The sequence below is a fragment of the Diorhabda carinulata genome, chromosome 6 (assembly GCF_026250575.1).
Source record: "Diorhabda carinulata isolate Delta chromosome 6, icDioCari1.1, whole genome shotgun sequence".
Lineage (NCBI taxonomy): Eukaryota > Metazoa > Arthropoda > Insecta > Coleoptera > Chrysomelidae > Diorhabda > Diorhabda carinulata.
The window spans coordinates 17650351-17673260 of NC_079465.1; the positions used below are offsets into that span (position 1 = coordinate 17650351).

General features: G+C 32.7%; 2 protein-coding genes across 9 annotated transcripts in view; one reads left to right on the top strand and one right to left on the bottom strand.

Moving 5' to 3' along the window:
- The window catches only part of LOC130895714 (complexin), a 552249-nt gene that overhangs the window by 200911 nt on the left and 328428 nt on the right, over window positions 1–22910 (bottom strand). The gene's annotated exons all lie outside the window — the stretch shown is intronic.
- LOC130895712 (uncharacterized) lies at window positions 5230–11174 on the top strand. 2 transcript variants are annotated; one of them, XM_057803191.1, is made up of 2 exons: window positions 5230–5565; window positions 9433–11174. In XM_057803191.1, exon 2 carries the CDS (start codon window positions 9440–9442, stop codon window positions 11126–11128), a length of 1689 nt encoding a protein of 562 aa, XP_057659174.1. In that variant the 5' UTR covers window positions 5230–5565; window positions 9433–9439; the 3' UTR covers window positions 11129–11174. The 2 variants fall into 2 exon arrangements, with proteins under 2 accessions (XP_057659174.1, XP_057659175.1); XM_057803192.1 differs by having other exon boundaries at window positions 5236–5565; window positions 6403–11174.

The window sequence follows — 22910 nt, forward strand, 5'->3', positions numbered from 1 at the left end:
CGCTGGAACACCAACATAATGAGGGATTACTGTTGGTCACTTCACCGGGAAGTTCAGCAAGCGAATTATCGCAGAAAAAGTTATACAAGGAATTTCAAAGAAAAGGGGAAAAGAAATATAGACAAATTTCAGCTGACAAGTGAACCCTGTATTAACACACTACATTACTATACTGTAGATACAAAACATTTTCATGATGTAACATATAAGTGTTTCATTGATTTCCTCATATACCGTACAGGGGTATTGGATTATAATTAAATACATAATGCTTGTAAACTAAGGGTAGATTTGGATTCAGCACATAAAAATCTATAAAGATGAGCTATTAAATGGAAAAAAATTTTTTGTTGGCCTGTGTAACCAAACCATAGAAGCTAGCTACATTATCAATGTGTTGAATCTTATTGCGTTTCCATATCTTCTTCATCATAATGTGACGGTGGTGAATATTTGAAGTTTCTATTCGCAGATTAAATATTTGTATTAACTAACAATGTAGAATCGTTTCTTCATCATGAAAAGAATCTTGTGATTTCTTTTAGTCTTCCCTTAAAATACAAATGATTCGATAATTTTGTAAGATTGATCCAAATTTAAATGAAATCCTTTTCTTTCTATATTTCTTTCAAGTTGTATTATGAAAATGGAAACAATATCTAGAATTTTTTTTCTTTTTCTCATAGTTTATTTTTATTGCTATTTTCTATTCAATTCAATAGTCCCTTCTTTGTTTGTATCCTTGATGAAATTAGGACGTTGTTGTTGGCAAATCCTTTACGTCATACTTTGAAATCAATGTGCATTAGATAAACACTCAAGATATTACAAAACAGAGTGAAGACAAGCAACTTTATTCAATCTCAAAAACCATATCATCTTTATGGATAACTGCTATGCTGTTCGTGTATAAACTCGCGATAAGGCTGATTACATGATCAGGAGCTCCCGTTTTCTTCAATATATTTCTTAATTTGGGCATTCTTTGTTTGTTTACTGTTTGTAATACGTTGATACGATACCTATCACAAATAATAATAGACTGTATGCTTGTATAATAAGAAACATAGAATAATACAAAGAAACCGTAGCTTCTCCATCTCTGTATTCCGCTTTCGTTAACAATTATCTAAGTTTTCGGCTTTAAATCCTTCATTAACATCCAAATCATACGATACAGATCATTATAATTTTCATTACCAGCGTGTTTCTCTATTTTTAAATTTGTTTTTCCTGAGCTTCAAGAGCTAATAATGTAGGCACTTATACGACAAGGGCTACATAACATTCTTCATAAGAATCCACCATCATTGTCTTCACACGGCCGGCTTGTTTGCCTGATTTATCATCGGTTGAAGATCAATCATGGCAAAGCAACTTTCTATTCGTCACTTATTGCGCGTGTATGCTCATGTCTAGCATCAACAATTGTCCACAGATTCCTAAGAAATTTCTAGTATGAAGTTTTTTCTTTGAGAGAAAAGGGTAAATTTGTGCGCAGTATTGTCTTTCTGTGCATATCAAATATTCTTAGAATAGACCCAAGTGCGTGTTGGAATGTTAAGAGTCACCATATAAAGAAACATCTCCAATCTTTGGTGAATAACTGAAAGGGAGTGAAACCAACGAGCGCGCAGAAAACTCTTTCTATCCATACCAACTAAACAATGATTGGTAAAGCTGCACATGAGAATTCTGAACTGCACGTGTGATGCTCTCAAATTAGGTCCAAAAGAATCATACTTACTTTTGACCGACTATAGGAAATATATTATATACGGAAAGAGTTTTGAGAGCTCTGAGCTGCGCTACGTAATGGTACGCAGGGCAGAAAAAACTAATTTTCTACTCTACTAATGTGATATACTATTTCTTGTATTCTTTTTCAGTCTTATCAGGTATGGAACGAGGATTCCAGTTCTGGTTTGTCTTCAATTCAAAGTTCCCATCCATTATCATCCCACTTTCATATTTATGGTATATCTACCTTATTACTTGTATATTTCTGCTTCTATAGATATCTTTTTCTACTTTATATATGACTGTTCATTTCCAAAATGCTTTTTTTGTATCTCTTCACTAAGCATTAAATATATTATTAATTACTTCCCTCTACCTAACGTAACCCAATCATTTCCTCAAAAATCTCATCCAATTTTTCAAACAAATCTCTTATCACAAAATTTGAACAATCAAAGAAATTAGCGCATCTTATGAGTAATCTTTTTTAATTTTAATTATGTCTCCATATTTAACCATAGCCCCAAACATCATTTGATTTCTTTAAGAAATCGATTTTTGTGATATAAAGTAGATATGGATGCCTTTATTACCCTAATATTTCTTTCATTCTTTCTCTTTATTTTCCTTATTTATCATTATTGTCCGATTCCAGCACTTCCACATTTGTTCCATTTTGATTTATTTGCCGTAGGTACCTAATCTCAATTTTTTTAGTGTGTATTAAAATTTCGTTATTATATTCTCTTCACTCGTTATTTCTGCTTCTATCTTTCATCTTATATTCTGATATATATCTCTTTTTCAAAGTTCTAGTGTAGGTATGGTTTATAGCCGTTTCATCTAGACTTCATCCTATAATTATCATATGGTGCCTGATTCCTTGTTTTTGCATATATTTTAAGTCTACTCTCTTCCTTTTTGTGATCGCTATTTTATAATTTCCGCAATTATTCCGTATTATCGACAAGATTTCTTTGTTTCCATTCTACGTATTCCATCTTCTACTTTCTCGCTGTTTATTTCCTACTATTCTTGATGTTAAATATCTACCCTATCTTTCTGTGTTAAGGTTTTAAAACCATCCTCTTATTATTCAGCTAATGTTTCCTTTATATCTATTATTACCGTAGTTGGTTAGGTTAGGTTAGGTTAAGTTAGGTTAGGCTGCTTCAAGTTCTTTTTATTGAATTCTTATTAATTTACTAATATCAAGATATTATATATTTTTGTTATTTGATTACTAAATTCTCAACATAAAATATTTTTTCCTTTATCCAACTCTTTCACTTTATCCATTTTTATTTTTCTAGAAACACATTTTGCAAAACAAATTACGAAAAGTTTTTGCTGGAATGTGATGTTTATCACAGTATAAAAATGATATTCTTGACTATTTTCATATTAATTCAGATTTACCGATATAAACCTACTTTTATTTTTTCTTTATCTACAAACTAGTTTTAAAGTCTGTTATTTATTATATATATTAGGGTGGGCTGAAAAAACTAATTTCAAATAATAAATAATTAAATTATATACATAATCGCATCAAAAATCTTCACATTTATCCCGACTAAATTTAAATCAGTTTTTCTCAATAAATTTGGCATGTACAAATTGGAAAAGTCACGAAAAATATGTTGTTCTATGTTTTTAAGACATTTTTTTGTAGAATTGAACTTAAACTGGGAATGAAAGGAAATTTATAAAAATTTGGCAAAGAACACACGCTTTCGCTGACAAGACTGAGTTGAATCAGGCAACTGCAGAACTGAAAACCCTACCCAATAATAATAATAAATAATGAAAAAGATGAAATACATAACTACCTTAGGAATTTAAACGCAACAGAAGCAACTGATTACGACTTATGGAAAACAACAAAAAAACTAAATAGACCACAACTAACAAATCCTTCTATCCGCACACCTGAAGGTGTGGAAGGAAGCAAAAAGCAGTCAAGATAAAGCAAACATGTTTGCAAAACACTTAGAACAAATCTTCCGTCCCAAACCCTTGAGAACAACTTTAATATTGAAACCGAAGTCAAAGATATTCTGGAATCTCCATATCAACTGGAGCCTCCCGGATATGATTTGAAGTAACTAACTAATAAAGGGTTGAAGTATCTAACACAATTGTACAATTCAGTATTAAGAACAAGGTTATTTTCCAATTTTGTGGACCAAATTATACTAATCACTAAGCTAGGGAGACCTCTTGAAGACACTACATCTTACAGGCCAATAAGCCTATTACTAGTTATGTCAAAAATTTTTGAAAACTACTGATTGAGAAAATAGAACCGATCCTGGATATTACTACATTTAACGGAGAAGAACCTGCCTAACTGTAATTTAAACGGACATCTTCTACAACAAAAAAAAAACGTGCAAAATACCTCTGAATTCATATGGACCAATGACTAACCTGGAGCATACACATACCAATCAAGAGAGAGCAATTGGGTCTCAAACTCAGCAAACTGTACTGGCCAATAGGTCGAAAATCTCAACTATCAATCGACAACAAGCTGCTAATATACAAAGTCACACACAAACCCATCTGGAGTTATGGTAATCAACTATGGGGCACTGCATCCAACTGAAGTATAGCAATTCTAGAAAGATTTCAATCAAAAGTGTTCAGATTTATTGTAAATGATCCTTGATATGTACCCAACAGCGTTTGTGACCTCCAAATTAAGACAGTTAAAGAAGAAATATTTCCTTTCTTCCAAAAATATTCTTACCGCATGCAAACCAATCCCAATATATTGGCTCAACCTCTAATGAGACCTGACACCCAGTGGAGGCTTAGAAGACATGCCTAACAGATTTTAGTATCATAGTGATGTGTTATATGATTATCCTTCAATAAAACGATAGTGAAGGGAAATTGCCACTGGGTGATTCTCCTACAAGACAGTTTATATTGCTTTATACCATTTGCTCATTATAAAATTTTACAGATTGCAAATAAAAAAGATGTTAAGAAAAAACACTGCGAATAAGTTTTAATCGACTTTACTTAGAGAAAAAATATTTGAAACCTTTTTTGTAGGCCGATTAATTTACTACAAAAATATCTATTTCTAGCTACACAATAATTCGTTATGATTCATTGAAATACCAAAAAAAAAAGAATTTTTTCATCATCTTGGACGACGATATTTTAGAGGTAGCTAAAAAAAGTTCTATTGGCCCAACCTTATATATATATATATATATATATATATTTATTAAAATCAATTAATAGAATATTTTTAAAACTTTTATGTATGCAAAAGATGTTAGTACTTTGGAAATGATATAAATATAATATATAAAACAAGTTCGTCGTTATTTATAAATTAATAATTAGCTATAATTATCAATTTATCAGCTCCTAATACCCACTAAAATCCAGCTCCCGAACTATATGCGTCATCGTCAGCGATTTTGGATGGTTGTGCTTCTACTACATGGTCGATAGTGCCGGGTTGCCGGCATTTCACGATAACTTCAATCTCATTTATTAGAACGTATGAAATGAAATAAGTTAATAGCAGCCAATTATTTGCTAGAAATTAATACCATTAACGGAAAAATTATATATCTCTAAAGTAATTAAATTTAAAAATAAACTCTGCGCCTCATTTCCGCTTGTGTTATTTGTACAGTGAGGCATAGGCAACATTGTAAAATGTTTATTACAGTCGACTTTGTATGCGCCGGTTCGAGTCTATATTTAGTTTTTACATGAAATAGACTTTTTAAAATACACAGTTACGTAAAGAAATTTAGTGATTGGCAAGCCTCAATTAATTAATTATTGAGAAAGGTAAGTTAATTTTATAACCGCCTTTTTAGATATTGATAATCAAGAGCTTAAAATGTACATAACCTCACAATTACCATCTAGTTTTATCGTGAGATATAAATCGAAATATACCAGGTTTGTGTAAAAACTAGAAAAATGTTTTAGACATTTATGAGATAGTTGATTGCGTAAACGTAGAAGTTCTCTTCATTATTTGATTGTGAAGATATTTTTCGTTTTGGTTTCTTAACGTATGTTAGAACAAACTGTTCAATAAACGTGAACATCAAAGCTTACTCTGATTATTGGTTTTTTCAATAAATCAAATAGAAATGAACATTTTTTTCTTCCCTAAATTGTAAACGACACATTTCACACTGTTTTAAAGGACGTAAGTGACAATTACAAGAAAGGTATCGATTGCTCTTGACGGGTAGTGGTAGTGAATTAACTTACCACCATTGGGTGGTAGTAATTTGTCAGATGAATTTTATCAACTTAAACATCATATATTCAGTTTTCAACTACAAGTAATGGGGAAATACCTTTAATTTTTTATCTCAACAACAACATTAAACAACAATAATTTATTTACTTTTTTTTTGAAATTGCTCGAAGTTTAGGTTACTTTGAAATATCTATCTTTTTACCTATGAGAAGGATGGACTTCGTTATAGAATATTCACACCATAAGCTTAAACGTGTCTTTAATACAGAAAATTTTTCGTGGAAATACTCCAAAAGCACGGTTTCTTAAGCTGCAATTTTTGTTACCGTTTTTTGAAGTATTGAAACGTCGCCTCATACCTCTTTCTCAATTTTGTGACAGTCAAACATTATTTGCTGATTCCTTTTTAGCAATTTGGATGTCATACTAATTGGTGATTACAATTTCTCCCAATTTATTGATGAGAGCGAGCGAAGTAGGACGTGCTACAACTGACACACAGTGCGAGGCGCTAGGCTATGTAACAGCAAGCTCCCTACACTGATGCAGAGGATATTGGGCCGTGCCCAATCGACAAAAACGAAGTAGAAGATCAAGAAGAGCCTAATTTGTCATCCTGAACCAACCAGTATGAATTGGGAGATACAGGATAGTAATGAAGAAAAAAGAGCAAATTCTGCTAGCACTGGTTGAGGTTTACTCTTCACCCCAGGGGAAAAAACATTAACTGTGAGATGTGCAAGGAACTTAGAACGATCAGTGAATTCGATTTTCGAATCTAATTCTGAAGCCTACTAACTATTAACTTAAACTTGTGATATACTAATATAACTTCTTGGGCAAATGGATTTTTAAATTATTTGTCTCAATTAAGATTCGAAGACTTTTAATAGGGGTGTTTGTGACTTGGCTCGTGAGACGCTTGCGGTTTCCGTGTCCATCTATGTCAGTTTGTGACACACAAGAACAGAACGTCAATCATGAAAGAGCTAGGTTTTGAAAGCTGTGACGTTATGAGTTTTTTTTGTACTAGAAGATTGATCGTCTACACGACACAATGACCAGACGCTTCTGAGTTACAGAATGGATACAAAACCAGATGATTTTGGAAACTTTCTATGAATGATTGAATGATTGATTCTCAGATTCAATACCTCTTACAAATGTGGGTCGAATTTGAATTCAAAATCGGACACAAACACTAAACTCCATACTGTTGTTACGACCTTTTGGTTTCACTAACGATTTCACGACTAAAATCAAACATGTTTCATTCGTCTACATTGAATCACTCCACGTCGAAATGCACAATTATTTGGCCAGTAGTAGTAAGTTGCCATAATTAATGAAAGTCGTATTTTAGCCACAATTTGTATTTTGAATCTTAGACTTGACCCTTGATATTTTTTTTTTCGTAATGATTTGTCTTGATTTTAGGTCTCTTGTGATAGATTTGAAGTTTCGACCTATTTCGTTCTTTATCAAAATAGATCGAATCGTCAAATTTTGACCCGTTATTTTGAAATGATTTTCTATCACAAGAGACATGATACATCCGAGGAATCTGAAATATTAAAGGCATCGGTTCCCACTAATAGAGATAATTTACCACAGAAGAGAAAAAGGAGATAAAGAATTTTTGAGGCAGTAGCTCCGGAAGAAATTAATTATTCAGAAAAACCAAAAATAACAAGTAATTTGGATTTGATGGCTGATGAATTGAAAATATACTCTCCAATAATTCACAATTCTATAGAGAAATTGATATATGGATGACACTCCATCTGATGATGATAATGATTAAAAAACATTGATTTTATAAACTATTATGGAAATCTGTAATGTCATCAATGTTTTTTATACTTTATAATAACTTGTGAATGAATAATTTTATTTTTAATTTTGTACCATTCTATTCAGTTTTTTTATAACTTGTTTTAAATTATTAATTCCATCAAGTCCTCCCACACTGTATTATTTGTAATGTTCATAATTTGTAAACTAGGTTCTAAAAATATTATAAAAATGAAGTTTGCTATCAAAATGTTTTTGTTTTTCAAAAACCCATCCCTTATTTATGATAAATGTCATAGAAAGTTATTAATTATTAATTTTTTGATAGATGGCGGTAGCTACGCCGTTTGCTTTTATCGTAGAGTCAGCACCAATTAAGCCTCTCATTTTCAAATAAACATCAGTAGCATTCCGTTATAAGGGCAAGGATATTTTTTCTTCCAAAAATAAATATTAATCATAACACATCATTTTTATATCCTCAAACTTAAAGCTTGTCAAAGAAAGACTATCGATATTCCAGCTCTAATAGGTTTTCTGATCCATTTGTACATTGACCGGTTTCAAATCTAATCCGGCTCGAAGGACCATGGATACGAACTACTCAATTGTTTCTTGGTTTTCTTGAACTAGATTTTATTGTTTATTCTCTATTTTTAAAAAATACAAACGATAATATATTTTACATATCTTTCGTTAGCACATGGTTTTTTAGCGCTACCACACAGCACAAAATGTCTTGTTACTTGTCATCTGTGACATTTCATATTCTTTATACCCAGTAAAATGATTAATTTTATTTGAATTTAATAGTTTGCATGCAATGTTAAAATTTTATTCAACTTGAATGACCTTCATTTGCAGATAGTACCTATATAGATACAGATAAAGAAAATATTTTATGAAAAGTCGTTTCATACTAAAAACATTATTAACTAGTAATATTTTCGTTCTCAATCGTAATACCAGGCAAGCAGATTCCCAAACCGAGAAAAATCGTTTTTACTTAAACCAGAGCTTACTTTTTTTTCTGGTCAATGAATGATCGTTCGCTTTACCCCTTCTAAGCCAGGATAGCACAATCCCAAGCAACCACCACATCCCCAGCCCTGCAGAGGAGCAACTGCTATATTAGGGCCAAATCCTGTGGAGGTTTCAACTACATAAAGAAAATATCTTCATTGTGGACTCTATCTTTATTTTTTTTATCATTTGAATCAACAAAATTTTTATACAGAAGTTGGAGAAGATTACACTTTTTCCGCGATCCTCATCCATATTTAAAGAAGAAGAAACTTCCGATGCTGCCAATTTGTCATGGTTTTTGGAGTGTATTCAGCAAACCTTCCTATGAAAAATTTCCTTCATCGTACCTGAAAACCATCCAACGAAACTCTGTCTCTGACTTAAACTTAAAGGATTCTTAGAGCAGGCTTTAAGCTCAATAGCCGATTATGAAACACACTTATAAAATCAAAAGCTTAAGGTTGAAAGTCACTTCAATTTCATTATAAAACCGACAGTAAGAAGTAAAAACTTTAAGGAAATTAAACTTCCATTTATATACAAATAAAGAACTCGTTATTTGTAATTCAGTATAAATTCGTTCTGACATTACAGATTAATTTTAATGTTTTTTTCTTCAGGTCAACAATGGATATATCCTTGAACTACTATGAAGTATTGGCGGATTCTTATGTAAACACAATTCTCGAATCGGGGCTACTTTTGGACGAAGACTTGCAAATTCTATTCAATTACTATAAACCTAATAACCCACTCACGTTTCCTAAATATAAACCTTCTAGTGCTTTAAAATTGAGCTTAACATTTTTATTGGGCAACTTATTATTAATAAAAAAATTGCATAAAGCTTTTCTGCTACCTCCCATAATCGCAACTGGCATATCTACGTACTTTGAAATAAAAAAATATAAGAGACGTGGCTTTCAACAATTATTATTGCAGGATATGGTGGATAACTTTAAAAATATCAATAATTTGAATAATTTCATCAAAAAGTATATAAAAACAAGAATTGATGTTGAAAATAAAAGTCAAAATAATCTATTCAGTGGTTATACTAAACAAATCGATATATTTTTGAAAAATACCCTCTCAAATGAAAAACTGTATTTTGATAAAATGATTAAAACCATAGGAATGATTGTTAATTTCTCAGAAAATCTCGTGGATGATTTCAATTTATTCAAATACTTTCAACCGTTAAACGATTTAAATCGATTCGATAACCTACAAGATGGATTAGATTTTTTGAATAAAATCAAAGATATTCATGTGTGGTTAACATCAAAATTATTCAGTTACTTAAGTATCATGTTCCTCTGTCCAACTGATCAACTCACTGATAAAGTATACGAAAGAATCATAGACAAATTAAATTCCTTGTTGAATTTCTTGAAACAGCATTATAATATAACAAAGAAAGAATTTTATACTTTAAGAAACATCGATGCGAAAATCAACGAACTCAAATCAATTAAACCAAAACGTTATATCTCTAATAATCTACACAAAACATTGTTATCTGCTATTGATAATATTTCGGTTATATCTGAAAAATATCATACTATTATTACTGAGATAGAAACTACCGATGACCCGCCTTCTGAAACGTTACAAACCGCTTTAATCGATTTAAGGAATCACACATTCGCTGCGTACGAATCACTAGATCTCTTGTGTAGATTATACGGTATTCTAATCACGCAATCAACTTCCGAGAATAACGAAATCCCAAAAGTAGAACAACACTCCCGAGATTTTATAAACGTGAATTATCACCACGATGATGTAACTTATGTACCGGAAGAAAACTTCGAGCTTTATTTGGAAAAAGATTATGACAATGCCGCTGATGAACCGAGCTCATATCAAAAAGATAATACTGAGGCTTACTTAAGTTTGATGTTACAAGAATTAAAACAGTCTCTAGGTAAACACGAACGATTCATAGAAGCAAGAAAAAGAAGGGGTAGTATAGATGTGAATGTGGTTGCCGAAAAAATTGAAACTGTGATTCCCAGTTTCAATTTGAGCGCCTTAAAGTCTGTTAAAACAATAGATGTTGATGAATCAGATCAAATCAATGATGTAACGTTAAAGACAAATTCTTCTGTATCTCCTCCTCCTCCTCTTCCTCCTCCTCCTCCTCCTCCTCCTCCTCGATTACCAATTACGTCGTTTAATGTACAAGATTTATCTATGGAAACACCACAACCTAAATCGATGTTTGATGGTATTAAAACATTGTCAAGTCAATTGAAGATGAAAGAAGAAATATATGAAGAATCTATAGATGGAAACGGAAAAAAAGACTGAGATAAATTCTAATGTTTTTCTATTGATCAATAAATTGTTTTTCATATTCAGTTTTATTTTAATCCCCATATATATATACATATATATATATATATATATATATATATATATATATATATATACACTCAATATTTCATACTCATGATATGGAAACATGAGTAATAAGTTGATACGAAACGCTGCCAGCATGATTTCAGTATTGTACTTCAATTTGGAAGTACAAGATGTCCAGCGGAAAGATATACTACTTTATTTTGCCGCTAGTTTGGTAGACATTAGGGTTGATAGTTCATATTTGGTAGTCGTGGGGACGTGGCAGATTTATTATGGAAAATATTCGATAAACCAACGTGTAGTCGTTAAAACATTTTATCAAAATCAATCATCGATTATTGTGACGATGAGAAAGTTACGTGAAATTTTTGGGAGAAATACCGTGCCAACAAGACGCACTTTTTATCGTGTAGTGAATGATTTCGAAGAAAGAGGGATTGGAGATGATAGGCCCAAGCATAGACCACAACGTACTGCAAGATCGGCTGAAAACATTACTGCTGCTCAAGAAAGTGTTCAAAACAATCCATCGACCTCAATTCGACGCCGTGCTCAGGAGCTTGGTCTTCAAAGAACAACTTTGGCCATAATTTTGCACAAAGATTTGCATTTGTTTCACACATGACAATCCTAATTTTCATGAAAAAATCATGAGTGACGAGGCACTTTTTCATTTGAATGGATATGTGAATAAACAGAATAGTCAGTTCTGGCCAATGTAAAACCCTCAAATTATTGATCAGTCACCTTTGCATCCATTAAAATTGACACTCTGGTGTGTAATTTGGTTAGGAGGAATCATTATACATTACTTCTTTGAAACTGAAATCGGTCAATGGGGAGCGATATCGTGATATGATTGAAAACTTTTGAGGATATCTGAAAAGCAAGGCGTATGCAAGCAGACCAGAAACGATTGAACAGCTCAAACAAAATATTCGTGATGAAATTAATGAAATACCTCGTGAAATGTGTGAAAATGTAATGAAAACTGTGCTTTAAAGGGATCGCATTTATCTGATATTGTATTCTATAGATAATTGCCGACATTAAAAAAAACATTTATCAATATAAGATTCATTCTATTTCGTTTCATCAAAAAGTATGAACAAAGTACGAGGATATATTGAAAAATTCTTAGCCTACCATAGAACCGAACTAGACCTTTCAAAAAGAATGTTTCTTCTTGCTCTGCAAACCAGATCTCCTCAGCTTTTATTACCTCCTCGTTCGAAGAAAATTTACGACCTTTTAAAATTTTTTTCAGTTGAGGAAAGAGATTATAGTCGCACGGAGTCAAATCTGGTGAATAAGGGGGATGTTATACTAATTCAAACCCTAAATCACGAATTTTTTGCGAGACAACATGAGATTTGTGTGCAGGAGCGTTATCCTGCAAAAACAAAACACCTTTGGATAGCTTTCCGCGTCTTTTCTCTTTGATTTTTACCCGTAGAGTGGTCAGTAATATCGAATAGTAATCTTCAGTTATTGCTTCACCCTTATCCAAAAAATCAATCATGATTACTCCATGACAATCCCAAAAAACTGAAGCAAAAACTTTTCCAGCAGATTTTTGGACTCGAAACTTCTTAGGAATTGGAGAACCAGAGTGTCGCCACTCCATCGTTTGTTGCTTTGTTTCTGGATTGTAGAAATGTACCCAAGTCTCATCCATAGTAACAATTCGGTTTAAGAAGTCTACATCGTCTCAAATCGAGCACAGATCGAACGAGATGCTTCTACCCTTGCACGCTTTTGGTCAACATTCAAACATTTGGAGATCCATTTTGCAACAATTTTCCCATGTCCAAACTGAGGTGAACCAAATGATTAAAGCGTTCGTATGAAATATTCAGTGGTTCAGTTATCCGTTGTGGCCCAATTCCACTGCAGCGATATTTTCGGGGACTGACACAGAAACTGGCTGGTTCACTTTTTTGACGTCAAACTTTACACTGACACTTCTAATAAGTTTGTTCATAGCTATGGTAACGCAATGTTTTATTTATGCATGGAACTGGTCTAGACTAACTAGATATCAATACATCCTCGTAGTATACATTTCCGGCGGACACTCTATTTAATAAACTCAATCAATGAATAATATAAGTCTAAATTTGTTATATGCCAAACATATAACTAACTAAAATACTAAATATTTCAACTATATGCAAATGAAATATATATCAATTTTCACCATTCGTTGGTATTAAATTACGTATATGAGAGATAGCAAATTGATCGTATGATTGATGATCAAAATCATCAAAGTTAGATAATCCAATTCCAATGAAAACATGAATTGTTACTGTACTGTTTGGAATATTTTTTAGATATTATTTAATTGATAACCAAATTTATTAGTCAAAATTGTTACTAATGATTTCCATTCCCTCAAAATATCAATCTCACAAATTTCTCTTACTTTGTAAAAAACACCAAAATTGCCAGATACATTCATTCCGATTCTTTCCTCTTTTCTTCCTCCGAGTTTACAACGACAGCCTAATCATTAGATAAGTGTAAAAAATACCCTTCCAATCTTAGCACATTTATAACCAGATCCGGTCTCTAATCTCAATTTCTGCTGGTTGGCCAACTTTCAAAGTTCGCCCATTTGTTACCAAATGTCACGCCAGTAGCGTACTTACTCAGTTTCTCGGAATAGAAGTTTTAAGATTTGGAATAACTCCTTCATATATAATCCTCGTTTCCATTTTTTTGGAGGTTAATTTCTGTTTAGTTAGAGTGTAATTTCTGATACACTATATGTAGTTGCCTTAGAAATAGGTAAATATAGAAAAATAAGATGTGGAGTATGGTCTATGATCTCCTCTTCATTGTCTATTCCATGCAACTACCCACAAGTATCACAAAACATTTATGACAAATAGATTGAAAATAGCTTTACATAATTAGAACTGCTAGTTAATCTGAAATAAATATGATATTAAATATAGACGACATTTTAAAGCTGATTAGGCTACGAGTAAGGTCTTTCATTGTATTTTCCACTGGTCAACTTAATTTCATCTGTACCGAAAGGATTTAAAGATTATTCGCAATGATGTTATTACACACATACCATGGAGCATTTCTTATCATTCTCAGAACTTTCGACTGAAATTTTTCGATAATATTGATATTTGATGTAAATGCTGGATTCCATATGTCTAAATAGGTTTAAGTATTGTCTTATGTACCAATAACTCATTTTCGAAGGATAATTGTCTAAGTTTCATCCCAAACTGTTGTCTTTTTGTGAAGAGGTGTTTCCTCCAAGAAAGTCTCCTTTCTAAATGGATTCCAAGCTATTTGACTTCCTGTATATGTACAATTGAAGGGTAACGGAGGGACATTTTTCTGGTCTGTTTGTGAAGGTCACGTTGATGGATCGTTAACTTGATTTCGCCATACTCTCAACCATTGCTGTAGCCTGTCGATATTTGCTAAAAGAAGTTGTAATGCAATTTGAGGATCTCGGTGAAGCTATGGAAGCGGTGGACAACATCTGCGTCTATGATCAAGTTTTTCTAGTAACCATGAAATACCAAACTTCGGGGTAGGATTAGAAGATAAGGAAATAATTTGGGGAAAAATTTTGTAATGTAGACCCAAGTACAAGACTTAATCAGATGCCTGACATCGGGAAATATCTTGGAGCAGTACTTTTTATCTTCATATTATTATGGTTTTAATAGATTCTCAGTTTAGCCCGTATTGGAAGTAAACTGATCTATGGCAAGTCACTTTTTGAGCCAGTTCTCCAGGGTTAGGTATTGAGGATGGTTTTAGCTAATTTCCACTGAATTGGGAAAAAATCAGAGTATTGCATTATAAATGAATGAATAATTTTAATTGCTTTTTTAGGTAAGTGTTGAAAGAGTTTGATTGTAATTAAGTCTAATTTTGAGGAGATTTTTGGCGCCTTGGAAGATAGACATCAAATATTGATTTATATTGTTTTCTCGTTCATTTCTTTCTGCTAGGCAAAAAACATATTATGAGTGCTTTGCGAAGTCTTCTGCTTTCTCGCTGTTGCTTTTCAGCCAGTGATCTTCAGGGTTGTGGATTGGTGGATTTTGAACTTAAGGACGTTCTTATTTTTATGTAGCCATCCATTCCATTTTAGATATTGTTGGATAGAACTATGGTTATTTAATATAATTTTCAGTTCCAGAGCTGCTCTATTTAGATTGGTTTCATCTTCGAACGACCTTGTATGCTGCCAAATTTATTTTATAAACTATTTTATTTTTATTATGCTAGATGTCTTCGTTTTTAACAGAGAAAATTATATGTTTTGCCAGGAAACCTGATGGATTTTTTATGTTGGCTTTTCTACTGCTTCAGTGATCTCGACATCTGTTTTCAAAGGAATATTGATGTTCAGACTTTTGATTACTTTCCTTCTAAAATTGTTGCAGGTTATGGATTTGTTATTTAAAGCTGAAGTGGGTTTCTCAACTATTATTTCTGTGATTAGACCAACTAATACCTGAAAGTGGTCAGAAGAAATATCAAAGTAAGAATTAGCCTCAACTGCGAGGAAACACCTTTCGGAACAAAATAGGATGATAAGTGGATTCCGTATATTATGTCTATCATTTGGCCAGTGTGTTGGTTCACCTTTTGATAAATGTTCCATGTTGTTATGTTTCATTTTTTCATGAATTTGTCTACTCAGTAGTTGTTGAACGAGATTCTCAATAAACATGGATAGCGCTGTAGTCACCACCTGCAATGTAGCGTTTTCCGAGAGTTATTCAGGATTTAGTGACCTGTTCTTGTTTTATGGCGTGTCTTGGTGGGCAATAAATACTTTTCCGGTTCGGTACAGTGTCTCTCATGGGGAATAGTAAAAGAATACAGGGAAAACTTGCTTAGAAGCAAGATCTGTGCCTATATACCAAATGTTCAAATCAGTTTTCAACTACAACTCAAATATAATCAGCAATAAACTAAATATCTTTTTTCAATACGTTGTTGGAATTGTTCAAAAAAAAATAACTTATCGATTAGCGTAAGTTATTCTGTTTTTTGATATTTCAGTATCATTCGGAATGAGCTGTTGATAAACTATTTGTTTCACCCTTCCTTATATTAAAAAATCCATTATTGTAAGGAAACTAGTATTCAATTATCTCACAATGAATCTACCAAACGATTTTCTATTAAACTGGTTAGGTAGCCAGTTAGTAGAGTAGTGGCCATGTTGAAAGAAATGAGTCGAATATTCAAAAGAAGTTCGTCAATACAATTTGTACAGAATTTGTGAGTAAATATGCTGATTTAAAGTTCCTTAATTGAAAACAAAACTCCTATGATTTCTAGTTTTTATGATACAACACACTAAACATCTACTTTTTTGAAATAATGCTTTCTTGTTTTAATCACATAATATCGACAGTTCTGATAAGAAATTTCCACCAACAAGTACTTTCGTAGAAAAATATCGCGGATGAAAATTTCTGTTTTCTAAAATAAGCTCTTCGTCTGCATCTATTGAATTTGAAACAAATAAGATATCTGCTTCAGTTTTGTCAGTCATATGCATTTTAGCAGTAACACCAAATATATATAAAACACAAAATACTTACTTTTTCGTGGTACACCAGTTTCTTTGAATTTGTCTTACCTGTAACGAAAGAAAAATTAATAGTAACTAGCCTCTAGACGCCTCTCGAATTTCATGTGATAAAATTGTGTTTTCTGCTGCAAGTTCCAGACGATCATTATTTCATGCATAAGTTATAACATCAAAACATTTTAATGTAAGTTTAGATATTATTTGTAACATTTTTCAGGTTGCTTTAATATTCGGAATCGCATGAGATCTGCGGAGGGAGGAATTCTATAAAATGAAGTATGACGATATTAATAATAAATGTTTTAATTATCACAGTACTTTATACAAAAACTCATGTTAAACGTCGATTTACTGTTACCGAAAGTTGCGTTTTCAGTGTTCCATGTAGTGAAAGTGACAGTTCCGTACTGCAAAACACTTTCGGGACGCTCTGGAGTAGACAACTCCATCTACATCAATGTTGACAGTTGACAGTTTCACGTCGATGATTTTGCATAACCTTAAATTTTTAATTTTCTGAAATTATTTGTTTCATCTGTAGTTTTGTCTAGATTAATGGATAACAACGAATGATGATGAAAAAGGAATTCTCTATTATTTATTTTCTTTCTTTAGTGTATATGGGAAAGTTTTGGATGCGTGTTGTGTACGTCGCTGCTGAAATACTACTTTGTTGGACTCGTCTATTGCTCGCTCGTTTCGCAATTTTCAGTCCTTGGTATACAAATAACTATTTTCTCGAGATATATAATAATTGAGACTATTGCTTGTATATAATACCCATATATACCCAGTATCGTATGTTAACAGTGACAACCACTGTCAAAGAAAAACGTCAAGCTTCTGATAAAAAGTTTTTGCGATTCTGATTCTAGTTCTCACAATTATTATTTTCATAGTTTTCGGTACTTTTTTGCTTTCATTTAGATAAATAATTCACTAGATTTCACTAATTTTTTCCCAACTTCTGTTTCACTCTATTTCACTTTCGATAACTACAGTTATTTATAGCTTCTAAATTGTTTAATTTGTTCTCCCTGTAATTGAAAATATTGTTCTCTCTTGCTATTGTCATAGTTTTATTTATTCAGTTCCATATCAATTTCATTCATTTCCGTATATAATATTTGCAGATTATGATACAGAGTTTCTAAATTCATGCGGCAAAATTTGGGAGATTATTACTCATATGAAATCAATGATAAGTCTTTCCTATAACAAAATTTTTTTTAACTCACCCTTTCCCGAGATATCATCCTTAAGACTGAAATTGAGCTTTATATTTTTTTCTCTAAAAAATCAATAATGGACCATTGAACAAAATAGAACACGTTGGAGGGTATGCACAGCGTTAACATCCAATACACTTTACGTAATAACACACGAAACTACTTAGTACGAAAATCGAACTAAGCCAGCTGTGGAATAGTCACCGAGTACTTCTTAATATGACAACTCATTATCAGTGGGCAAAACCCTTGTTAAACAGTGTTAGTATTGAAAACGGTAGTTTAGTACACATCCTTGTTCAACACTAATCTTTGTGGTGAATTTTCTTCTTCGTTTCAACATTTTTATCACTTTTGCATATTATTTCTGTCATTGCTATGATCTTTATATCTATATAAAGAATTTTGAGTACGTTGGATAGATCTTTCCTCATTAATTGACCTAAGGCCAGTTCCTATTAACTAACGTCCTATTGCTTTAGTTCCAGCAATTGCCACGGTCATGAAAAAGACGTGAACCAGCAAATAATGAGTCTGGTACCATCATCAGCAACCATAGAAAAATATGGGAGATTTCGAGCAATCGCACGGTTCTGGCATGGCAACTTTCTAAGTAAATCAACTTAACGGCTAGCTTAGTAGCTTTCTAAAAGGCAAAGTCATCCAGGTCGTTATCGATAAACACACCTCAGAAAGGTTTGAGGTCCACGCTGGCATTCCCTAGAGATTCATCTTGTTATCTGCCTTGTTTCTTCTGAATATCAAAAGATCTACTCGATAAAACTGTAAACTCGATCTATAGCTTCGCTGACGATAGCACACTGATGTCTTCCAAATTAATCGCCCCAATAAACTTGGCTTACACCCAAATAAAATAACATCATCACCGAGAACTTGCTTGCAGTTTCTCAAAAACTTTCCAAGACTAGAAAGCTCTATATTCCGCAACTGTCTCTAACTCTCCACAAGATTAGTCCATTTTCTGGAGTTGGGCTCCCAAGTATACTTTGAGGATGCTCGACTCAATACTACTTATAGGCGATCCAGAGTTGACCAGAAACTTGGACAGTTTGAAGCATAGACGAAAGTTCGTACACCTGTCTGTTTTACCGATACTACCACGGCTCCTCTGGCTGTTCAAAATAATCATATCTAGAGCAGTACTTTGGAAACCTAGTTGACAGGCAGACATGGTTTATAAACACCGAGCTCCCCTGCAGAGGCTCGGAACTTTAATTTATCGGGACCCCTTTCTTTGGAGAAGTGCAAGTCTGTTGAATCAGCCACCGAGGCAAGTCGTTTCCTTACACTATAATCTACAACCCGAAGCTCCAGATCAATATCCACAGGCATCTTCACACGGCAGCCACCACTCGAACTACTCAACTGTAATAGGGTTTACCCTCTTATCCTTACTTTTTACATAAAAAAAGAAATTTATACAGTATAAAAGAATCTCACTATTCTCACCATTGTTTAAATCAGACCTCTTGTGATCTTTCTATCTCTAAATCTACTGTTTGAATTTTTTAAAAATGACTCCAGGTCCATTTCAAATTTCTTTCTCCATTATTGTTGTTGGTAGGTTATATCTCGGTAGTTAGTACAATTTTATATGTCTTCACTTTCACACATAGGTAGTATGAGTTCCAATCTTCTAATACTATGTCATAATGATTAATCCCGTTCAATGATTCCGTTAGTTATTTATTCCCTACTGAACACAATGTTTCACTACTACTACTAAACCATTTCAGAGACTGAAGGTAAACAGTTTATACCTTCAGTGTCTGAAGACGATAACTTGGTTATCGAAACGCGTCCCAAAAAGTTTAACTGTGTGTGTTGGCGTGAGCAGTGGGTTCATTATAATTATCACTAACGGTTCCAGAAATTCCAACTTAGTTATTTATTTCCTATTTATTTTATATTCTTCATCATTTTATTAGTTATAGTGTCTTTCCCAGGCGCTTTTTCTAGCTCTAATAATTTAATTGTTTCTGTTACTTTTTTCTTTTTTATTTTAATTCCTTACTTTTATAGAAATTTTCATAAACTGTTGTCAACAAGGTTTCTCTTCTAACACTATTTATAAACTCCGATTATATGAATTTGTTAAAAAGAAACAGAAAATTCCAAGTGTTCACTTTATATTGCCCTTTTCACTTCATTCGTTTTACCTCGCCAAGTAAATTTTTAGAGTACGCATCTGGAATTGTTGAAGGGTTTTTTTTCGTCGTAGGTGACAGGACTGTAATCTTCGTCCTGAATTTATGTCTCGGAAAGACTTATTAGTTCTCAATTTTTTGCTTTTCGCACATATGGCGAGTCGACCTCCATAATCTTTGAAATGTGGTGAAATCATCAATCATTGATAGTTTGGTGATTTTTTTAAAGCATTTTGCTTCTAAGCAAATACTATTAGACAAATAGAAAATCGTCTTTCGCTAATAAATGACATGAAAGTTGTATAGTACAATTTCTTTACGATATACTGGGTGTTATTATTTATATATATATATATATATATATATATATATATATATATATATATATATATATATATATAAATATATATATTATAAATCTTATAAGTTATATAATTGATCAATTCACTCAAAGTGGTACTTTATTTTGTACTTATATGATCGCTTGGAAATTTCTGTAGGTAGCTCAACGGATTCGTATATTCTTGGATATTATACGAGTGGATACCAAATAACGCTGCTTCAGAAAAAATACGCATGCGCCAAATTTTAACAACTATCAGCTGTGTAACATGAAGCCTACTCTTTGTAATGCGATGTCTACGGTGTCTTTAGACAAACCAATGTAGCCATTACATGCGTTTATATAGGGCCTGTTTCTTTTGCTGTAAAAATGATATGAAGTGAAATTTCCGATGAAACTGCAACTGAAATTTGTTGAAACACGTATATGGCGATGAATATTTGACGCATTCACGCGTTTTTGAGTGGTTTCAACGTGTTTCAAGATGCCCGAGAAGATGTTGAAAATGATTCACGTTCGGGTCTTCCTTCCATAATCTCGTTCGATCTGACCATGAGCTACGTGTTCGAGCGATTCCTTAATCTATAGGAATTGCCAAAGAATGTGTGTGACAAATTTTACATGAGTTTTTCAACATGAGAAAATTGTGTGCAAAACTGCTGTCTAGAATCCTCACATTTGAACAACAAGAAGTTCGCAAAAATATTTTGATTGACACTTTGAATGCGATTGAAAATAAGTCAAACTTATTAGCAAGGGTTAGAAAATCAAATCTGCATTAAAAGGAACAAGATTTGAGTCTGATTAAGCTGTGAAAGGAAAAGCGCCGGGCGTCCTGAAGTTACTGACAGAAAAAGATTTCTGCACTTTTTCGAATAATTGAAGATTCGCATGGAGCGATGATGTTATATCCCCAGTTTTCTAATTTAATAGCCAGTTCTCGTATATAAAAATTTAGAATCATTTATTATGGATTATCATTTATAATATCACAGGAGTTTAGAAAATCATAGATTACTCGAAAAATCTCGAGAGCACAGCTCCAGTAGTTTTTTTAAGGATTACTTCGAATTGCGAGTTAAAAATAATGATCGATTAGTTTCGATTGGTCGATTCGCTATAATAAACTGACGGATTATGATAAATTATGGATTTAGTATTAATATTGAATGTACGGGTTCTGGCTATTAAATAACGAGGCTAGTGACGAAAAAGTGTTTTATTATAAAAATTATTCTACACTCAAATGCTCCCTTTCAATATACTCTCTTCCCCTCGCCACACTCCTTTCCATACGTTTTTTCCATTGATCGAGGTAGTGCTGGAAGTCTTCTTTGGTAAGGTTCTTTAGGAGCTCTGCCGTTTTTTGCTTTACCACTGCCATCGACTCAAATCGGGTACCTTTCAAAGCCAATATTTCTCTAACCTTTCAAAAAAATCTGAGCAGAGCCGTTGATGCAAGAGCTTTTGGTCAGGAGTTAGATTTTTTGGCACCAACTTCGCACAGACTTTTATCATGTGTAATTCCTCGTGTGAAATTTTTCTAACCGTTTCTTTATCGGCGTTTACAGCTCCGGAAATCACTCGGATGCTCATTCGACGATCTGCACGCACAATGTGGTTGATTTTGGTCACTGTTTCCGAAGTTGAAAAAGTCACAGGACGACCTGGAAGCTGGTCATCTTCAGTGCTCTCTCGGCTCTTACTAAAACGCTTACACCAATCAAAAACACGCGCACGATATAGAGAAGTGTCCCCATAGACCTCTTGCAACAATTTATAGCACTCAGTAGGAATTTTTTCGATTTAAAGAGAAATTTAAGATTGATACAATTATCAATGTATATGTATGAACTAAGTGATTAATGAAGCACTATTCAGAATGAGCAGATAGTTCGGAAAATTATAAAAACTCATGACATAAATAAATTGGCTGCACTTACCTCTTGCGTATAGGAATAAAAAAATGTGATCATTTTAGTTTTTATTTTTATTTTGAAAATATACATTATTTTTATAAAATTATTATGATAGGTAAATATACTAAAAGTACTATAAACGATCAGGTGATTTTAAGGACAAACAATGTGGCTATATAGCAGCGCCGCTATTTCACATACTTAGAATCCAGACAACAATAAAACCAAGCTGCAATATACATTTAGAAATTGGATTTGATTTCCAGACCTGTATGTAAGACCATTGTGAAAACTCAATATTGAGAATATCTCCAACAGATAAAAACTTTATCTCGCATACCAATTGGTTTTTGAATATAATTGAATCAGAGTAAAGGTACCCAATTATCAAATCGCCCAACAGCTAATTAGCAATATTCATAATGTCCAGATATTATGATGAATAAATGAAGTTTGAATAGGTATTAATTATATGA